The sequence below is a fragment of the Chelonia mydas genome, chromosome 11 (genome assembly GCF_015237465.2).
Source record: "Chelonia mydas isolate rCheMyd1 chromosome 11, rCheMyd1.pri.v2, whole genome shotgun sequence".
Lineage (NCBI taxonomy): Eukaryota > Metazoa > Chordata > Testudines > Cheloniidae > Chelonia > Chelonia mydas.
In genome coordinates this window covers 45443454-45464520 of record NC_051251.2, presented here as the reverse complement: position 1 = coordinate 45464520, position 21067 = coordinate 45443454, and the positions used below count along the sequence as shown (strand labels likewise).

The 21067-nt window shown below is 39.5% G+C and overlaps 1 protein-coding gene across 5 annotated transcripts in view; it reads left to right on the top strand.

Moving 5' to 3' along the window:
* The first annotated feature begins 290 nt into the window (after window positions 1-290).
* The window catches only part of CWC22 (CWC22 spliceosome associated protein homolog), a 55840-nt gene continuing 35063 nt past the window's right edge, over window positions 291-21067 (top strand). Inside the window, exons 1-12 of one of the 5 annotated variants that reach the window (XM_037912067.2) lie at window positions 340-425; window positions 4559-4702; window positions 5285-5381; window positions 5626-5743; window positions 8678-8745; window positions 9666-9779; window positions 9967-10218; window positions 11349-11477; window positions 18892-19060; window positions 19608-19661; window positions 20575-20710; window positions 20813-21019. In XM_037912067.2, coding sequence (XP_037767995.1) covers window positions 5717-5743; window positions 8678-8745; window positions 9666-9779; window positions 9967-10218; window positions 11349-11477; window positions 18892-19060; window positions 19608-19661; window positions 20575-20710; window positions 20813-21019 — 1156 coding nt within the window. In that variant the 5' untranslated portion in view covers window positions 340-425; window positions 4559-4702; window positions 5285-5381; window positions 5626-5716. Of the gene's footprint in view, window positions 541-3609; window positions 3776-4558; window positions 4703-5284; window positions 5382-5625; window positions 5744-8677; window positions 8746-9665; window positions 9780-9966; window positions 10219-11348; window positions 11478-18891; window positions 19061-19607; window positions 19662-20574; window positions 20711-20812; window positions 21020-21067 lie in introns of those variants that run through there. The other 4 variants (XM_043525842.1, XM_007069769.4, XM_043525843.1 and 1 more) reach the window with 4 other exon arrangements.

The following is a 21067-nucleotide window of genomic DNA, read 5'->3' as shown; positions in this document are numbered from 1 at the left end:
CGGGGCGGCGACAGGCCCCGCGTGGGGCGGGCACGGCAGGGAGCCCAGAGCCACAAGCGCACACGAGGGTCCCCGGACCCCCGCCCCCTGGGGCCGCCCATCAGCACCTCGGGAAACCGGTCGCGCGCAACCCCGCCTCTGCTCAGGTCGCACTGCACACTGGGAGCTGTCGTTTCGGCCGTTTGAGGCTCCATGGCCGCCATGTTGCTGACGTAGAACCCGCCTGCTGTGGGGGTCGCTGAGGATTGGGTTATTTTCTGCATTTATTATTCACTATTATTAACTCGGTTTAACACCAAATAAATACCGTTAAAATTATTAAGATCAGCGAGGTGTTACTGCACGTCCGGCAGGAAAACCCCGCCCCCGCGTCTCACCGGAAGTAAAGTTACTTCCGGTAGGATGGTGGCCTTTGGGAGACTGAGGTAAGCTCTGACTGTGGGGGAACCTCACCGTCTCCCCTTCCACTCCCACTCCCACTTCTCGCGGCGGCTGCTCTCCCCTGCCGGGGCCTCTCTGTCACCTTGCGTGGGGAGCATGGTGAGGGCGGGGGATGGGCTGCCTTGGTACGAGTGGCCGGGGCCGATGCTCGCCCCCCATCCCTTCCCCGCATCTCCCCGGTATCCGCACAGACTCAGCGCCCATCCAGCCCCCTTTTCCTGAAAGGGCGCTGCTATCGCAGTGGGCCGCCCACGTTAATGCACCGGCTGCTAGGTCGGCCCCTCGCGAGCCTGTCTTTGGGTCCAAGCTCCCCACACTGCAGCACCCGCCTCTGCGGAATGGGCTCCTCGCCGTTTCACCGCTGCTCACGGGCCGGGAGCGTCCGAGGTGGGAACTGGCGCCTCTCGGTCACTAAAAAGCCGGCTCTACCCTTAAAAATCGCAGCGATCAAGCTATCTCGCCCAGGACTGTGAACGGTGTCGTGCCCTGAGCACCGTAGTGACCTCGACCTCACCTCCGGTGTAGGCACGGCTACGTGGAGGGAAGGTTTTTTCCATCAAACTCTCTGTCACCTCCCAGAAAGGTGCAATAATGACCTCGAAGGAAAAATCCTTCAGGCTCTATGTAGCTATGCTGCTGAGGTGCAGGTAGTGTAGATGTAGCCTAAAAAAGCAGGTAAAACTGCAGGAACAATAGAGACTCTGGAGCTTGCAGGTTGTTTTCAGGCTTCGCAAATCACTGTGTCAGTCTTCACTTGGAAGTTTAAGCTGCTTAAGCAACGTAAACAGTCAGGGGATAAGAGTTCTCTCATGGATTGGTAACTAGTTAAAAGATAGTAAACAAAGGGTAGGAATAAATGGTCAGGTTTAGGAATGGAAAGAGGTAAATAGTGGTGCCCCCCCCCCAGGGATCTGTACTGAGGCCAGTCCTATTTAATATATTCATAAATGATCTGGAAAAAGAGGTAAACAGTGAGGTGGCAAAATTTGGAGAAGATACAAAACTACTGTAGCTACCAGGGAGACTGCAAAGAGCTACAAAAGGATCTCTCAGAACTGGGTGACGGGCAACAAAATGGCAGATGAAATTCAAATGTTGACAAATGCAAAGTCATGCACATTGGAAAACATCCCAACTATACATATAAAATGATGGGGTCTAAATTAGCTGTTACCACTCAAGAAAGAGATCTTGGAGTCATTGTGGATAGTTCTCTGAAAACATCCACTCAATGTGCAGTGGCAGTCAAAAAAGCAAACAGAATGTTGGGAATCATTAAGAAAGGGATAATATTGCTGCTATATAAATCCATTGTATGCCCACATCTTGAATACTGTGTGCGGATGTGGTCGCCCCATTTGAAAAAAAGATACATTGGAGTTGGAAAAGGTTCAGAAATGGGCAACAAAAATGAATAGGGGTATGGAACGGCTTCCGTATGAGGAGAGATTAATAAGACTGGGACTTCTCAGCTTTGAAAAGAGACGACTAAGGGGGGATATGATAGAGGTCTATAAAATCATGACTGGTGTGGAGGAAGTAAATAAGGAAGTGTTATTTACTCCTCATAACACAAGAGCTAGGGGTCACCAAATGAAATTAATAGGTAGCAGGTTTAAAACAAACAAAAGGAAGTATTTTTTCACATAACGCACAGTCAACCTGTGGAACTCCTTGCCAAAATTTTTGGTGGCCTCAGAGTGCGGCCACCAACTGTTGCTGGTGGCGACTCTGACAATATTTCATAAAATACTTAATTAACTTTAGGAGAAACAAATAAATAGGCACATCAAAATCCTTGTAATTTATTTATTGCTAGCTAGTAAGTCTGCTGCTGTGAAAAGTGATTTTTGTACGTTTGTTAATATCACTTTTCACAGTCTCCCAACTAGCTAACAAGTCTCTGCTGTGAAAAGGGATAGTAACGCTTTTCACAGCAGACTTACTCAGCCCCAGCATCCCTGGGGACAAATTAAGCCCTGGATGGGGAGATGGATGGATAGGCAGCAGGGGCCAGGGGCGATGAGGGGTGGGGGAGGCAGCGGGGAGCCAGAGTCTGAAACCTGAGGGATGTAGTTCCAGGAGGGAGCTTGAAGCCCTGGGGATATAGCTGAAGCCCTGCAGCCAGGAGATGAGGCCTTGCTGCCAGTGGTGTGGGCCAGAGCCTGAAGCCCCAGGGCCGGAGCCTGCCACTCCACCATCCCAGGGCTGAAGCCCGAGCCCCACCACACCTGGAAAGGTGGGGAACTCCCAGGATGCCTGATCCTCCAGGGTTGTGTCCCAGGTGTCTCCAGAGGTGGGCAGGGCCCAACCCCTGCTAGCAGCCCCAGCAATCAACTCCAAGGTGGCACATCCAGAAGGAACAGGCAGGGACAACTGCTTTGCCCCCCCCATCACTGCCCAGGAGGCTGTGGCCGCAAGAAAAGCCCCTGGTGGCCGCATTTGAGAAACATTGATCTGGATCATTCCTAACAGGTGTTTGTCTAACCTGCTCTTAAAAATCTCCAATGATGGAGATTCCACAGCCACCATAGGCAATTTATTCCAGTGCTTAACTATCCTGACAGGAAGTTTTTCCTAATGTCCAACCTAAACCTCCATTGCTGCAATTTAAGCCCATTGCTTCTTGTCTTATCCTCAGCGGTTACGAAGAATAATTTTTCTCCCTCCTCCTCGTAACAACCTTTTATGTACTTGAAAACTGTTACGTTCCTTCTCAGCCTTCTCTTTTCCAGACTAAACAAACCCAATTTTTTCAGTCTTCCCCTCTAAATCATGTTTTCTAGACCTTTAATCATCTTTGTTGCTCTTCTCTGGACTTTCTCCAGTTTGTCCACATCTTTCCTGAAATGTGCCCAGAACTGGACACAATACTCCAGTTGAGGCCTAATCAGCCCAGAGTAGAGCGGAAGAATTACGTCTCATGTCTTGCTTACAATACTCCTGCTAATAATTCAAGAATGATGTTCGCATTTTTTTGCAACAGTGTTACACTGTTGACTCATATTTAACTTGTCCACTATGACCCCCCAGATCCCTTTCCGCAGTACTTTTTCCTAGGCAGTCATTCCCCATTTTGTATGTATGCAACTGATTGTTCCTTTCTAAGTGGAGTACTTTGCATTTGTCCTTACTGAATGTGGCCACCAGGGACTTTTATTGCGGCCACAGCCTCCTGGGCTGGGGGGGAGAGGAAGAAGAGTAGCAGCTCCTCACCCTTCCTGTTTCTCCTGGATGCCCTGCCTTGGTGTTGGTTGCTGGGGCTGCCAGTAGGGGTTGGGCCCTGCTCCCCTCTGGAGACACCTTGGGTAAACGCTGGAGGAGCAAGCACCCAGTGAGTTCCCCACCTTCCCGGGGTGGTGGGGCTCAGGCTTTGGGATTTAGCCCTGGGATGGTGGGCTGGCAGGCTCTGGCCACGGGGCTTCAGTCTCCAGTCCCAGGTTCCAACTGCACGACAGCAGGCTCCGGCAGTGGGGCTTCAGGCTCTAGCCCCCCGCTGCCCCCACCCCCCATATCCAGGGCTTAATTTGTCCCCAGGCTTGCCACGGTTGAGTAAGTCTGCTGTGAAAAGTGATACTTGTATGTTTGTTAATATCACTGTTCACGATGGACTTACTAGCTATCAGTAAATAAATTACAGTTTTTGGATGTGTATATATATGCATGTTTCTTTGTTTTTCCTAAAGCTAATTAAGTATTTTAGGAAAAAGTGTGAGAGTGGCCACCAGCAAGAGTCCTCTCTTTTGTTTAGGATGCACTTCCTTTTCCAGAGTACTCAAAAGAAAAAAGGAAAAAAAAAAACCCACCTAATTTCAAAGACAGGTGTATTTGGTAAACTCCTTTTTTTCCCACAATCCTTGCTCTCTCCCATAATAGTCAAGTTCTGAAACTTGGCTATCTGCATTTGCAATACAACTGTTTGTGCTTGCATTTCTAAAATCAGGGAAGCTAGAATAATGTCTGACAAAATTCTCTTAAATAAGATAAAAATATCACTCAGAAGATAAAAATATACTTAACCTGACTGAATTCAGTATATTCTGTGTTTGGTAAGTTATGGATGTACTGCCTTTCCTTTGTCTCTTTGTTTGTTTGTTCACTGATTTTTTTTTTCTAGTTACTAGTCCTATAAACTTTATATAGAATGGAAAGATCTTTAAATCAGGAAATTAGAAAAGACAAAAGGCAATAAGAGAGAGTGATTTTCTTCTGGCTCTAACATCCAGTTTTCATCCCAGATTTATAAAAAAGTGCTGCTGCTGTGAGTATTTTCTTTCTGGCCTGCCAAATGTTATCTTGCACTTGAAATGCTGTTAAAATACTGAGATGAAAAGCAACTGGAACAGTCTTCAGCTTTCTGCTGCTTTTCAGCGTTGCCAATGTGGATTTTATGTTAAGAGGTTAAATCTTCCTTCCCCTGATGAGAGTTTGAGGCAATGTCTTACTGAAAAGTATAATCAATAGGATGACAAGATTGCAGCTGGGAGCAGACTTGTGCAAACAAAGCTCTCTCTTAATTTTGGCTTTGTGATGAATGAGACGGGTGGGGTAGCTCAGTGGTTTGAGCATTGGCCTGCTAAACCCAGGGTTGTGAGTTCAATCCTTGAGGGGGCCATTTAGGGATGTGGGGCAAAAATTGGGGATTGGCCCTGCTTTGAGCAGGGGGTTGGACTAGGTGATCTCCTGAGATCTCTTCCAACCCTGATATTCTATGAACGATATCCATTTCATAGAATGGAAATTAATACTGCCTTTGTTTGGAAGTGGATATGATATCTTTATGATCATCTTGATTATTCTAAAATTTAATTTTAAATTTTAATTAGAATCTTGTTTTACACAGGTACACCTGATTTTAGTCTCAGACCATCAGAAAATACTGAATTCAGACAGACTTGTTCTGATAGAATAATATTTCTGTTTCATTTAAAAGAATTTTGGTAGGTGTTATCCGTGTTTTTCTATTTTTAGCAGATTAAAACATATATATAATATAATGTAACTTTAGTTATGTGAAGCAATAAGAAATATTCAAGTTAATGTTTTGGTGAGATGATTCCTAGACTTGATTCTTTTAAAGTTTTGTAAAGATCACAACTCATTTCTCCAGTGATTGTTTTACCTTTAAAAATAAATCTAAATATTATTTAATCAATTATGGAATGTGTTGTTTAACTTTTGTAGGTGAAACATTTTTTCATAAGAGACCCCACATTTGAGTTGAGTACGTTATTATTTCTACAAGTTCAGAACTTTAAGTGAGCTACAGGAAAAAATGAAGAGTAGAGTGGCACACATAAATGTAAGTATTGTGAAGTTTAATTTTTCAGGAGAAGTACAATATTGTTTGGGGATTTTTGTGTGAGTTTAGTATGTAGGGGCCTATTCCCACTTCATATATGAACACAAATTCCCTTAACTTCAATAGGAGTTACATGTATTCTCTCCCCAATATATGCTGTATCATAATTAAGAACAAGAAGTATTATTACTTAAACCAGCAAACTGCAGCTGGTTGATGTACAGATATTCTTAGCAAGAGATGTCCCAAGTGCACCTGGCAGCAATATGAAAAGGGAATGAAGTGTGAAGAGAAGTGGGTAAAAGATGGAAACAGTTCAGTAGAAAGCATGAGTGAGTTGAGGCATAATGACGGGTTATGAGAATGGTGGGGAGGGGAAATTAATTGCATCTTTCTCTGGATTATGATATTAGTTATTCATCTTACTATCATGCAATCAAGATTGTAAGTATGGTATTTGGATTCCTACAATTCTGAGAAACTTATTTCTGACAGTGAAGGGTCTGCTCTTTCAGAATCTGAACGTTGTATGTTTCAGAAGGGAGAGGTGCAGTACTGTTAGGAATATAGCAGTAAGCAAAACTTCTGTTCGCAAATATAGACTTTCTTCTAGAGTACTGGCTTCATGATGCTATCGCTATGAAGTTAAATATTTTTCATGTAATTTCATTCACATACAATGTATATAAAAACTTCCCTTCAGATAACAAAATAGAGAAATGTTACCAATACAGTTGAGATCCAGCTAATTTACTTTGAAAGCTAAATATTTGCAGAAATAATGGAATTTTTTCATTACTTTCCAGCTCTTGGAGTGTTTCTTGCATGAGATTATAATAATTAAGTAATTAGTGGATGGAATTTTTAGAAATTAATTTATAGTATAGAATTGCTCTCTTCAGAGTTTTGTCTTCTGGTCATCACATAGTCATGAAATGCATGTTATGCTTAGAGATTATATCAAGAAGTATTTTTTCTCGTTTATTAATGAAAGATGCTTGATCATTAGCCTGAAGTCTGCAGGAGACTAAAATCCTGCGTTTATCTTCAGAACAAGCATGGCACAAGCATCAATAATGCAAATGTCTTTATGCAGCTCTGTTAATGTGTTTGAACCCTGGTCTGGAAGGACAATGTGTTTGGGCTGGGAGCAGGTATTATATATGGGGCATTGGGGAAAGCTGAATAGTCTCTTCCACGCTCTTTCCGCTTGAGATGCAAAAGTCAGACACCACTCACAGTAGATCGTGCAGCTGTTCAAAATATGATCATGGATATTCTGCTGAGCTTGGCTCCCCAAAGGGCTCAGCTCCATAAATTAGATTAGAAAGGGAAAAAGTACTCACAGTAAACTATAGATGTTCATGGTATGATCCTCCCTCTGCTTTCTTACCTGATTTGATCAGCAGTAAAATAGTTAACATTTTTAATGTTTAAACATTTTTGGAGTTAACACCTATAGAGATGCTTGTGGCAGTTCATGTATCCCAGAGCTGTTGTTTCAGATTCCTTGCAAACTCATGCAGACATTGCATTGATCGTATTAAGAACTTGCCTATGCTGGGATTTTTTTCAGTGCAAACCCCATTGTAGATGTGCTGCACAGGTGCAACTGGCCCACTTTGCACCATTGCAGATTTTTCTGTAGAATGAGGTGGGGGGCATCTTTCAACCCTAAGGGCTAGAAATGTGCCTTTTTAAAATAAGTTGAGATTCTGGAACACATGATAGCAGCTTAAAAAACCAAAGTATTGGCTGACTGAGCCAGCATGAGTCAGCCCAGTTGGACCCTGGATGGGAGGATATTTCAGTCTTCATTTTTGCAGGTATTACTATTTCTCCTAGAAGCTTCAGTCGGGATCCAGTTGTACTCTGTACAGCATATAGCACAAATAGACCCTGCTCCAAGTAATAAAAAATATAATTTCCTTTGTTAAATATTCAAACATCATTTGGTATTGCTGTTTATCAGGAGGACCTGTTATTAAGCAGATGTCACTTGTATTCAACTGGCTAGCTTTCTAAACTTATATTAGACTGGCTCCAAGGTGATATAGAAACTAGTATGTCAGCTTGTTAGTGGGCACACTGCCATCCTTATAGATGGAGTGAGGGTCAATATATATATATTGTATGAGTATTGGTGACAGAATTCCAGTCCAGGAATGTTGTAAACAGCTCTTGTTATGGTGTATCTGCATCAAGGTGATGGGTTACTCTACTTCATAGGGTTTTTGTTTTTTTTTTTTTGCCAGATGGTATCAGTTTGTGGTTCTGGTGAATGGGAATAATATTTTTCAGAGGGAGGAGTTAAATGTTACAATGAAAGGGTAGAACTCAACAGAGATGGTTGCTAAGCAAAGCCAAATTAATTGTGGAAGAGCGTGGTAAGCTGTAGGAACCTATTTGTAACTTCTTTTGTAGATCTATTGTAAGTGTACTGATCATTCTGAATCACTGTGCGCGGCTCTCGTTCATTTTGTGAACAGACGTATTAACTTTACAGTGAAATTTTTTTTACTTGACAGATTTGTAAAGTGATTGCAATTTTAACCTTTGAAAAGTACATTTATAGAATTGTTTAAATGATAAATGTATAATTTAGAAAATGTAAAACAAACGGTACAATGTAACTTGGACAGATAAGATAAATGAGGCAACTGCATAGAAATTTAGGAGGGAGAGGAGGACATTATGGAAAAAGTGGATTATAAAGAGGAATTTGGAGGAGAAAAAAGGGAGATCTTTGTTAAACAATGGGTGGAGTAGGAAATTGTTCAAAGTATAGTGGGTGGCAAGACAGCAGGTGTAAAATTTCAGAGTGGGAGAAGGACATAAAATAATCCTTCATATAAGAAGATAGATATGCTTAGTAAATATACTATTATATAAAATGTACTATGGTCTAAAATAATTTAATACTTTGTTTTAAAGCATGGCTCCAGTTATGAAAGAAAAGAGAGCCACAGCTCTTGCCGGAGGAGTTCCTCTCCAGAAGACAGGTAAACAAGTATTTTTTTGTAATTGCATTTAATAGTAGTGAAAATTGTGTGTTCTCTTCATCCAGAGTGAATCAGATAAGTACAACAAAACACATTTTTGTTCCATATTTTTCACTTATGCTGATAAGTGAACATGAAAAATATAGTTATAGACTTAATACAATGTCACTAATTGTGGATGAAAATGGGAGAGCAATAATTGAATATGAAAGATTTTAAAACTCTTCAATGTTCATTTTGAATACTGAACAGCTTTAAAATGGAAATTGGATTCCAGTCTCTTGCATGGCTCCAGTGCTGTTAACCACAGTTGTCACTTTATAGCAAGGTTATGGATGTCAGCTGGAGACTCAAAAATGCCATTTCTTGTGCTGTCTACCATACATAAGGCATGAACTAAATTATTTCAGGGTAATTTCCATTGCACTTACAGTGAACATTCTGTGATACTAAAACATAAAGTATTTTTCTTTTATGCCCGTACATATGGTATACTTAACTCTGCACAAGTAAACAAAGGTGACAAATATAGTGAATGGATACATTCAGTGGGCTGTCTTGTGACTTGCATAGGGCTGAGTACACTCAATATTTAACTTCATTACTATTTATCATTTAACTCTGAGCCCTGAGTTTTCTTTTATAATGTTTCTTTTAAAGGTCACACCCCTATCAGATTAATTTTTGTTTATCACTAGGACTATATGATTTATTAAAGCGTGCATCTTTCTGTCTTGAATTATATATTAATAGTGAGGCTCAGTTCATTGGTACAAAATTGAGGCCTACAGGTTTTTAAAACATTGGTATGTGTACAATCAATCCATGATTGAAAAACAAACCCCAGAGAGTACAATTCCTGTAAACTAGAAGTTTAATAAAGCTTTACTAAAAAGGTTTTTGTTTGGGGATGGGAGTAGGTATGCAGAGCGTGAGAGGTCTTGGTCCCCTAGAGACAGAGGTTACTCTGATCACAGCAAGTATGATCAAGAATATTCAGGAAAGGGGCGTGATGACAAAACTGTGGAAGCCAGGTGAGTATTAAGTATTTGAAAATGAAAAGGTGTTCATTCTGCTTAATATAATTTTCAACAATTAGTATTTTGTTTAAAAGTAAAACCATTACACTTGCCTTGGTCTGAATTCTTAACAATATGTTCAGCCTTCATCTCCATAAGATGGGAATTCTTTAATGTTTACTTTCCAACTTTTGTCTGATAGGGGGTGGAGGAGAGAGACTCCCCAAGAGAAGGGGAGAGAGAGGGAATCTGATCGAAGGAAACAGAAAAAATTCCCTTCACCTGATAGAAAAAGTCCAGAAAGATCAGTACCCCAGAGCTCACTTGGTCACGATGAACCCCCTTCAAAGAAGAGAAAAGAAGAGCTGGATCCAATTCTCACCCGTACAGGTGGTGCATACATTCCTCCAGCAAAGCTCAGGATGATGCAGGAACAAATTACCGATAAAAATAGGTAAGTCAAAGTTAACAAATATCACAATTAACAGGATTTACTGGCATAGTAGAGCACTGTAAAACAGAAGTGTAAAATATTTTTGATTGGCTGATCAGACATGAAAGTTGTTCAAAACCTGTGAAATGCAGAAACAGCGATGCCATGTGCTGTAATTTTTGGGGTTGTGACCTACCTTTGAAATGTAAATAGTAAAAAGTAGTATATAAATATTCATCATAAATGTGTATGTTGATATTTTATCCTGTAAAATAGCTTCGGAATATCTTTTTCTTTAATTAAAATATATCAAAATATTTTGAGAAAGTTGATAGTTATTAATACAGTGGACATACACAGCAAAAAGGGGTTGGAATACATATATTTTCCAATTTTGTTTAAAAAAAGGGGGGGGGGTTCCTTTCATTTATAAGTACTTACACTACTACTGGAATTTCTTTCTTTAGTCACTAAGAATGAGGAGTGAATTCCTATCTACACTCACTAAATGTTAATCATACGTATTCATAAATAAGAAACATGATTACATGGAAAGGGGTATGAGTCTGTATAATTTGTGACATTTTTCTGTGTTACAAAGTAATTTTGGCAGGAACTGTAAATATGCCAAAATCAAATGTCGTCTTTGCAAACAAAATTAATGTTTTTCACAATTCCTTAAGAAGTCTTTCAAAAATCTATTATTGAATATTTCAGATAAGTCTTAATTATATTGTGGTGGTTTTTTTTGAAGTATAACATTTTAGTATAATACTGTTTAACATTCCTGTATGTTCTTTTGTTCTAGTTCATTTCCTGTACTTGCTATTAGCAGAGAGATTTGTGGGATAAAGTTTTCTCTTGTCTGTCTTCTCCGTAGAAAACCATACTTCAGCATTAGCTTTACAGTTTTTATTGGGTTTGGGCGGGGAGAGAGAGAGAGAGAGGTTTTTGTAAATCAGATTGGTTTAGTAGTAATGAGTTACTGTCAATATAATGATAAAACCAAAATTGAAAAAGGCAGCAAAATATATTGTGAGCATTGCACCTTGGGGCTCCTATTGACTACAAATTAATTTCACATTTTTATATTAAAGTGTATTTATAGTATACCTAGATATACCTGTATTAATGTAATATTTTCATAATAGCTTAGCATATCAAAGGATGAGTTGGGAAGCCCTGAAGAAGTCAATCAACGGTCTTGTCAATAAGGTGAACGTTTCTAATATAGAAAATATCATCCATGAACTTCTTCAAGAAAATATTGTCAGAGGAAGGTAAGTGTCAAATGATTGTTTCATAATAAATAATTCTTTAGTTTTTCTATTTATAATATGTAAAGAATAGTAACGCTAAGACAAACTAATAATAATCAGGTTTTTAAATAGCTCTGAAACTGTTCTATGCTATAAAAAGAAGAACCTGCATGGAAAATAGGAATGGTTTGTTTGCAGAGAAAACACATTTACTGCTGGTAGGTTGGAAAAAACAGAGTAAGGGGTTACCCACTCTGTGCCTACGTGGTTTTCATTTTAGGAATACTTTTTTTTATCCCTAATTACAGGTGTATCAGTGGAGAAAATCACTTTTAAAAAAAAATCCGCATCTAGTAGTGTACTTGTGATCACTGCTGTCTGATGTGTATGTACTGTGCCATAATTATCCTTGCCTTTGTAACCTGTGGAATGGACTACTGCAGTGTGTTCCCAAGCTGTATGGAAACTATAGCTGATATGTTATGTGTTGCTTGTGGTGTGGTTAGTAGCATATTATACCAGTTTTTCAAAGACCAGATTTGTTCCTAGTTTTCAGGTATTGTTCAATAGGTTGATCTATGAAGCTATTTATAGTTTGGATTTTAGTTATGAGAATATTCCTACCTCTGAGGTCATCTGGAGTGTTTTTGCTAACCCTCTCCAAATTTAAATAAAGGAGGGCCCTTGATCTCCCAATATCAAATTCTGCTGACTTTCCAGGGACCTTGCAACAGCCATCTCTTCTTTTTGTCTTTTGCCTGCTAATGGTCATATATTTATATTTGTACAGAGTTTTTAAATAGCTTTTAACACTTTTATTTTATTCAACAGGTTATTGGTATTTTGTACAGCATCAAAAGTCTTTCATGGTTAAATGGTTTTAAAAACTGAAAAACTGAGTTAAAATCTTGAAAGCAATTCTGAAAGGTCAGTTTGTAGGTAATATCTTAGCTGACCCTTTATACCTCACATAATATAGTATCTGCTTTCTTGGTTTAAATAGTTGGACATAATATAAAAAAGGGAAAACCACACTGAATAGTTGGGAGCAGGTATAGCTACAGAATCAAAAGAAGCAAGTACATATATTGTAGGAGGATAGTTTGGAAGGATGATGGAATTCTTGCTCAATGAGTTTTTAGAGGAGTCTAATAAAAATTGGTGAGGATTAAAAGGGGATTTAGTCCAAGACTAAAAATGTTGCTGCAGACACAAAACGTGGCGGTAGTACAGTTGAGAAGAAATATTCAGCATTGTTACTTTCCCAACTTCGATTAATTCTTCCAAGCAGAACAAGGAAATCTAAATTATCATTATGATACTTCTGATTACACACACTGTAGCAGTAACATCATCTGAGGCCAGAAGGGCGGACTTCTGGGGATCTGAGTTTTATACTGTTAAATAATAGTGGCGTACTGTTATTAGAGAATTTTAGGGAATAGGATGGGAGAACCTATTGAGTAGGAATGATTTCATCTCAAGCATTAGAATAGATCTTCAAATTCATTTCTCGTCCCTGATCACGAGGCATTTCCCATGCATCTGGAAGATCACAGCCTAAAAGTAGCAGACCTAATGGGAAAAAATGCCTTAGTCTACGGCTGCTTGATTGAGATTCCCAAGCAGCATAGGCTCCACATGCTGTCTTCACTGCTTCCGCTTAGAAGTTGAAGGTTGTTTCATATCATCAGGACAGCAGGCATGACCTTCCCAGTAAAACAGGATTGAGTAAAAGTAGAGTGTTATATGAAAACAAAAGATCTAGCATGTATGACGTCTGCACTTTGCAAAAGTTAATTTAGATAAGGTGCTGATTTTGGGTTGGTTACAGAGCAGGAAGCAAAAATCACATCCTGTCTATCAATAGTACTTCTATGCCCCCAGTCATCTGAGTGTCTTATAATCTTTAATGCATTTATCTTTACAATTCCCCTGTGAGGTAGGGAAGTACTGTTATTCCCATGGGCACAGAAAGGCTAAGTGACTTGGGCAAGGCCAAATAAGAAGTCTGTGGCAGAGCAGGGATTTGAACTCAAGTCTTCCAAATCCTAGAGTAGTGCTGTAATTGGTGAACCATCTTTCCTCTCTGTTCTAAATGTCCATTTCTCTCTGATATATAGACAGTGCAGAATATCTCTGACCTAACAGCTGGTGTTAGATGGCTCGTGTCCTTTTTTCTTTTTCCCCCTCCCCTTCAGCTCCCTCAGTTTATATCTCTGTGTTTTGTCTAGCAAGATAAATCCTCAAAAACATTTTGAGAAAGGAGAAAAATTACGTTAATATCAGTTTTATAGTATTAATCTCATGCAGTAGTTATTGCAGATCGGTATAAACAATAGATATTAAACTACAGTCAGCAGTCTTAAAATTAATAAAGATATATTGATATCAGAACAGCTAATCCAGAAAAATAGAGATGCCCTCTTTGTTTTTAATGTGAGAAGTAAAAAAGCCTTTTGGTCTTCTACGAAGGTTGGCAAGAAAGAGAAGCAGAAAAACCAAGAGCAACACATTCTGCCTTGAACAAAGGCAATTATGTCTAGAACGAATAATGTTAAAAATACCTGGAAATACATATTTTTGTTGTTGCTCTAGGCAGACTATAACACCTGCTATAATGTAAATGTTACAATTATGGTACTGTTAGGGCAGGGGTGGGGAACCTACGGCCCACGGGCAGGATTTGGCCTGCTGCCTAATTTCATCCAGCCCGCAGCAAGTCTCAGTGCCGCAGGCCGGAAGCCCTGAGCGCCGTTTTTTCCTCCCTGCGCGGGGCTAGAGCCGCGAGCCATGGCTTGCCCCGTTGTGGGGGGAAGCTAGTTGCTAGGCCATTAAAAGTCCGGTTGGCTCCGGACAGCTCCTGGAAGCCTCTGGCATGTCCCTGCTGCCCGTACGTGCAGGTGCAATCAGGGAAGCTAAGTGCAGTGCCTGCGGGCGCAGGCAGTGCGCACTATGCAGTGCCGCCTGGCCACCCCTCCACCTAGGGGCCGGATCTGGCCGCTTCCAGAAGTAGCGTGAAGTCAGGGCAGGCTGGGAGCCTGCCTTAGCCCCGTTGTGCTGCCAACCGGGAGTCACTTGAGGTAAGTGCTGCCCGGCCGGAGCCCACAGCCTGAACCACATGCCCCCCCAGGTCAGAACCCCCTCCAAGACCCTGCACCGCTTCCCACACCCTAACCCCCTGTCCTAGCCCTGAGCTGACTCCTGCACTCCAAACCCCTTGGCCCCAGCCCAGAGCCCCCTCCTGCTCCGTAAACCACTCATCCCCAACCTCACCCCAGAGCCCACACCCTCAGCCAGGGTCCTCACCACTTCCTGCACCCCAAACCCCTGTCCCAGCCCAGAGCCCCCTCCCACACCCTGAACTCCTCATTTCTGGCCCACCCTGGAGCCTAGGGGAAGCCCTCAGCCTACACACACACACACCCCCATGGGGCTGGAGCCACGAGCGCCGGTTCACCCCGCTGCAGGGGGAAGCTCCGAGCCTCCGCGCCACACCCCAGGGGGTTGTGTGCAGCCCGTGACTGATTTTTTCTGTGGGTCAGTGGCCCCTATAGAAAAAAGGTTCCCCACCCCTGTGTTAGGGTATGTCTATACAGGGATAAAATACCCGCAGCTGGGCTGGGTCAGCTAACCTGGGTTCACGGGGCTGAAAATTTGCTGTATAGATGTTCGGGCTCTGGGACCCTGCGAGGTTGGATGGTCCCAGAGCTCAGGCTCCAACCTGAGTCCGAATGTCTGCAAAGTGGTTTTAGTCCTAAAGCCCAAATCAGCTGACCTGAGCCAGCCATGCCATGCTGTGGGGCTTTTATCCCCGTGTAGATGTACCATTAGAGGACTGGGATGTATTGGGTATGCTAATTTTTTTTTTTATCTGAAGAGGAGAGGGGGGAGCCAACTGTTGCAGAGAATCTAAAAACAAGAAATAACTATCTAGCTCCCAGGCATCATTTCTAGCAGGAGGTGACAGTAAAGTCTTTGACAGCCTATTGTAGAACAGTTTTTATTGTAGCACTTTCCTCTTTATGAATTTTATATCTGAAAAACTGTATTTTTTTCTTACAGGCAGTGATTATTTTTAAAATATGGGTTACATAACTGTTACTAGAATAGTTGTCTAGTCTCTGGGAGTTCTTTGTAGCTTCTGATAAAGCTTTTCTATCTAGTTTTATTAAGTTGCAGGCACAAATTTTAGATATAAAAACGGCACCATTTGGCTTTATCTCATAATTAAATTGTAATTGGCCAAAAAACACCCCCCACAAGTTTTTAAAGGTGAATGCAAAATTGGAAAGACAATTTTTTTTTATTCAGCTGTTAAAATAGAGTCTTGATAGTTATCTTTATATCTGTTTAAGATGGTCCCAGAAGAAGCATAAGACTAATCTTTATGCCAAGTGAACTCTTGCACTCATGGAGAGTTCTGTTGAAAGGCAAGCAGTCAGAGCTCAGTTGAGTGGAGAGCTCCATGTGGGTACATAGATCAGATTTCAAGATCCAGGTCTTGGAGGGCAAATCAGTTTTCTGTGTTACATTTGTAATAATATAGGTAAAGGCATTTTTTACATTATTTTTAGGTTCCATGTCCCCCACACTACAGAGAGTGAGTAAATATTAATAATTCTTTTGTTTCTGTGTTACTTAGGCTAGCCAGGAGAATAGAATGCACAGTCTTCTGCTACTCCATTAATTTTCTGGAACTAGAACTGTGTGGGAACCAGAATTTCAGTTTCATGCAAAAAATCTTCAGTTCTGAAATTTTTCATTCTGAACTGGAACAAAAACATAATTTCTGAAATTTCCTGCAGAATGAAATTTGTGAAAAAAATTTTGTTTGGGCTCTGCCAACATGTTTTTTTCTATTTCAATTTTAAATTTTATATTATAAAATAAATTTCTAAACAGTCATTTTAAAACTAAACATGTACATGTTCCATTCCAATAGGATCATTTCAGATTTTTTTGGAGACAATATTGTTAAAATCAGCATATTCCCTCCCCCGTAACATTTTAATTTTGGTGAATTGACATTTTCCAGCAGAAAAAATCGGATAATTTTCAGACAGCTCTACCTGGAAGGAGATGTTGGGGGTTGGACTAGATGACCGCCTGAGGTCCCTTCCAACCCTGATATTCTATGATTCTAAGTTAAAATGAGAATGTGGTGCATTGAGCCCAGTTTTATGAAATCATTTAAATTTGGTAATATGTTCACTAACTCGCAGATTACAATTTGAGTGTATAGTTCAATTTAGGTTGAATCATCTACTCCTGATCTTTGGGGGTTTATGATTAGACCAATTCACAGGATAAAAGTCTCTCTCTAATATCCTGAGACCAGCATGGCTCCAACAAAACTGCAAATTTAGGATAAAAGTTGACATGCAGAATTCTAGCCTGAAAATAAATGTTTAAGGTCTGATACTGCAGTCTTTGGACACACAGATTCTATTGTACTCACCATATGTCCTGTGAGACAAGTTAGCTCTTTTATTACAGTCCAGCATATCTGAATCGTGATAGTTTTTATGTAATGTGTTCAGATGAGTAGCATGTACTAATAATATTATGCTGCATTTGGTAAATGTGTTTGATGTGCTTGTGATATCATAGTGATACCATAATTTAGTGAAGTGGCAAGGGATGGTGCCTTAATCTTTTAGATTCATGTCAAAACCTTAACGTAGCCATTTAATGATTTGGGTGAAGTTGGAGTCCCTGAAAATGAGGAACTAATAGAATTAGGTAGTGGTAGGTATTTTGCTAGCTTCCTCATAGCTTTGCCAGTGCACTTAAATCCTGACATGCAACAGTACCCCAATTAACGTGTTGGGTTTCTTTTGATCTGAGTCTGCCAATTATGCTGAACTGGGCCAAGTTAACAGTAGCAGTCTTTAGTGAGTGGGAAAGTAGTTAAAATAACCACTTGATCATCTCCTCCCTGTCTCACTGTTTACATTCTCAGAAACAATGTTTCTGTCCCCAGCTGTCAGTTCAAAGCATAATTACGGTGTTTAAAAGTTTGCTGGTGCATGTGGGGAAAATTCATAGCATTACCATTTGAAGACTGTTCTGGTCTTGCTGAACATCCAATTTTCTTTATTAGTCTTACACTGGGTTTGGGGTTTGGTTTTGTTTTTTGGGGGTTGGTGACATTGTATAGAAACAAGATTTCCATTCCTGAGACGTTCATTTGCTTTTGAGTATACTCATTATTAAAAAAGTCATAATTCTGTGTTTTCATAATTAATTGCAGTGGAGATGGCTATTCTGTCACAAATAAATATTATTAATTCAGTTGAGAAGTAAGGAACAATGTCAGATGAACTCTTAAGCTACAAAGAAGCTGTTTTCACACACGCTTATTTACTGTAATTAAAAAAAGGTAGCAGCAGAATTACTTTTATAAGGTGTTAGTGGTCTTTTGAATAACAACCATTACAAAATGTAGTTATGAAAAAAAACAATTTATGGTAAGATAAAAAGTAATGATTAAATAATTCTCATCTAATTTTAGTGACATTTTCTGCTCTCATATTTTTTCAATTACATTATATACTTACCACACGCTTTCAGATCATATTGTTAGCTAGAGTTTGTATTTGTTTGGGGTAACTTTTTTTTTGTACTTTAGATTACATACACACACACACACACACGTTTTTCCAAACGGTCTTTAATCTTTCACTTTTTAATAAAAAGGTTAAAGTGAGTTTCTTGCCTCTGATTTTACTTTTTCTAAATTAAGTTGAAAAATTAAAAGGAGAGGTTTTTTTCTTCTTGAAATAGCTTTTTTCCCAGAATGTCATCAAGAGGGGCTTCTGAAAGGATTTCACCTTTAATCTTCGTTTTCTTTTTTTTTTTTTTTTTTAAATGACCAATTGGAAGTGTAAATCATTCCTTATCTTTAGTAAAAAGTTAGTTTTTTAGTAGATAGTAGAAATAGCATTGAAATAATGGCTAGGAAATTTAACTGGGTTTAATCTTCAATTGAGAGGTCTCAATATACAGTAACCATTGTGTTTTGTTTATTTACACTTGTCCCTTTTTAAAGTGGCCTCCCTGCAAGTGAATGGCTTTTGTAACTGAGGGCTAAGTTAAGAGGCAGCTAGAGATTCAGAAAGAGAGATCTAGAAAGATTAATTTTTTTCAAAGACAAACCTATTCTAGTTCTCAAATCATACAATTAATCGCTGATTTAAAAATCTTATTTAAGTAAATTGTAATCCTGTTGTTAACATTAATATGATTTAGAATTGGTACTCCAAACATAATCCGAGGTTTTAGTATGAAAATAACCACTGTTTGGAACTACCTTTTAACTATCTGGAACACAGAATATGCTTCTGTTACAATGTAGGTGGTGAATGACATCATTTCATATTTTCATGATTGGCACTTATACTTGTGTGTGTGTGTGTACTCTTACTTACAGGGGATTGCTGTCTAGATCAATTTTGCAAGCACAAAGTGCCTCTCCAATCTTTACACACGTTTATGCAGCAGTTGTAGCAATTATCAATTCAAAGTTTCCAAATATTGGAGAACTGATTCTCAAGAGGCTAATTCTAAATTTTCGCAAAGGATATCGCAGAAATGATAAGGTATGTAAGAAAAGCTTATGTAAGAACTTACAGTGCCACACTGTAACCAGTGAGCCCACTAGTGTGTTATCCTATTACCGAGTGATCAATAATGTATGTTTCAAAGGAATGTGTGTGACTACCCAGAACCTGGCAAAATGCACTATATTAATTCTAGAAGTAGTGGTAGTATATCATGGTGGTCTTTTTATTAAACTGACCACATCTTATGCCCTGCAGCTTGAAGATTGAAACTCTTTTTAACTTCAGTTAATGCAACAACAATGGCTTTTATTCTAAAGGGTACAATCCTTTTAATAATCTTAAAAGAAATGCTTCGGTATCCTGCAGCAGTGCTTTAATAGATTCATAGACTGCAAGGCTAGAAGGGAGAATTGTGATCATCTAGTCTGACCTCCTGTATCGCACAAGCCATAGGACTTCCCGGTTAATTTTAAATTGTGATTTACATAAATACACAGTTTGTGAGATCTGTTTTTAAGTTGAGAGCTCTTTCAATATGTGAAGAAATTGACATATATTTAACTGTTCTTTATTCATTTTTCAGCAACTTTGTCTGACAGCTTCAAAGTTCGTTGCACATCTAATCAATCAGAATGTGGTACGTTATTTTGTATTTGATATGGTTTCACACGTTATGGTCGTACTACAGGTTACACTTATAGCAATCTTTGAACAGTAAGATGCTTAATTTATTACTTTTTGAAAAAGAAGCGGTTCCTTTTTTAAAGAAATAAGACCACAAACAAATAATAATATTTGCTTAGGGAGAGCAGGGATCTCTTAGGCCCTAGCTCTGCACTTAAGACTACGTGAGCAGATCCTGGTGCCCACAAAGAGCCCCAGTGCCTGCAGTGGAGCTTCTATACAGGCAGAAGAATCTGTTCATGCAAAGACAGTTGCAGGATCATTGCCTAAAATACTCAGCACCTAAACAATGTAAAAAGAAAAGGAGTACTTGTGGCATCTTAGAGACTAACACGGCTGTTACTCTGAAACCTAAACAATGTAGGGCTTTATAGATCAATATCAACCTCTTTCATTGCACCTAAAAACAAATTGGTTTCCAGAAGTTGTTTGCTTTTCTCCCTTCTAAATAAGCTTTAGCAGTAAATGTAAAGGAGAGGAGCATGAAAGGAAGGTGCCAAACTTTATTTCTCTACATGATATTTGATGTTAGTGTTCCTTCAAAATGTGTTCCATTCCCTTCATGATGGCAAAGATTTTCTTGCATTGCTTGACTGAATGAGGACAGCCATATTTGAGTAGTAGAATGATGTCCAGTACAAAGGAGGTGCAAATATAAGAATCAGAACCTTTATTTGAAATGCTGACTTTAGTTTATGTGGAAGTGGCAATATAACTTCCCACACTGAAACAAGATGTAGCAGTCACAAAAAGCATAGTTCTTGGTCAACTAGTATTTTATAACAATAGTGCAATAAAATGGATTGTTATTTTGGAAGTCAGAGGTTCTTGCTTTTATAAAACCCTTTTCTGTTTTCTCCCTGAAGGCTCATGAGGTTTTATGTTTGGAGATGCTCACATTGCTTCTTGAAAGACCAACAGATGACAGTATTGAAGTAGCAATTGGATTTCTAAAGGAATGTGGACTCAAATTAACAGAAGTATCTCCTAGAGGTATTAATGGTGAGTATAATTAGTTGGTAGAATTATCTTTAAATCTGTAGTCTTTTTTAATTAGTATCTGATCACTTCAAATTAGAATTAGTTTTTCTCTTTAATCTAAAGCAATCTTTGACCGCCTTCGCCACGTTCTTCACGAATCTAAAATTGACATGCGCGTTCAGTACATGATAGAAGTTATGTTTGCTGTACGTAAGGATGGATTCAAGGATCACCCAATCATTCCAGAGGGACTAGACCTAGTAGAAGAAGAGGATCAGTTTACTCATATGTTACCTTTAGAAGATGATTATAACCCAGAAGATGTTCTTAGTAAGTGAGAAGTAAAAATTTAACTTCAAACAATTTCATTCTCTATGA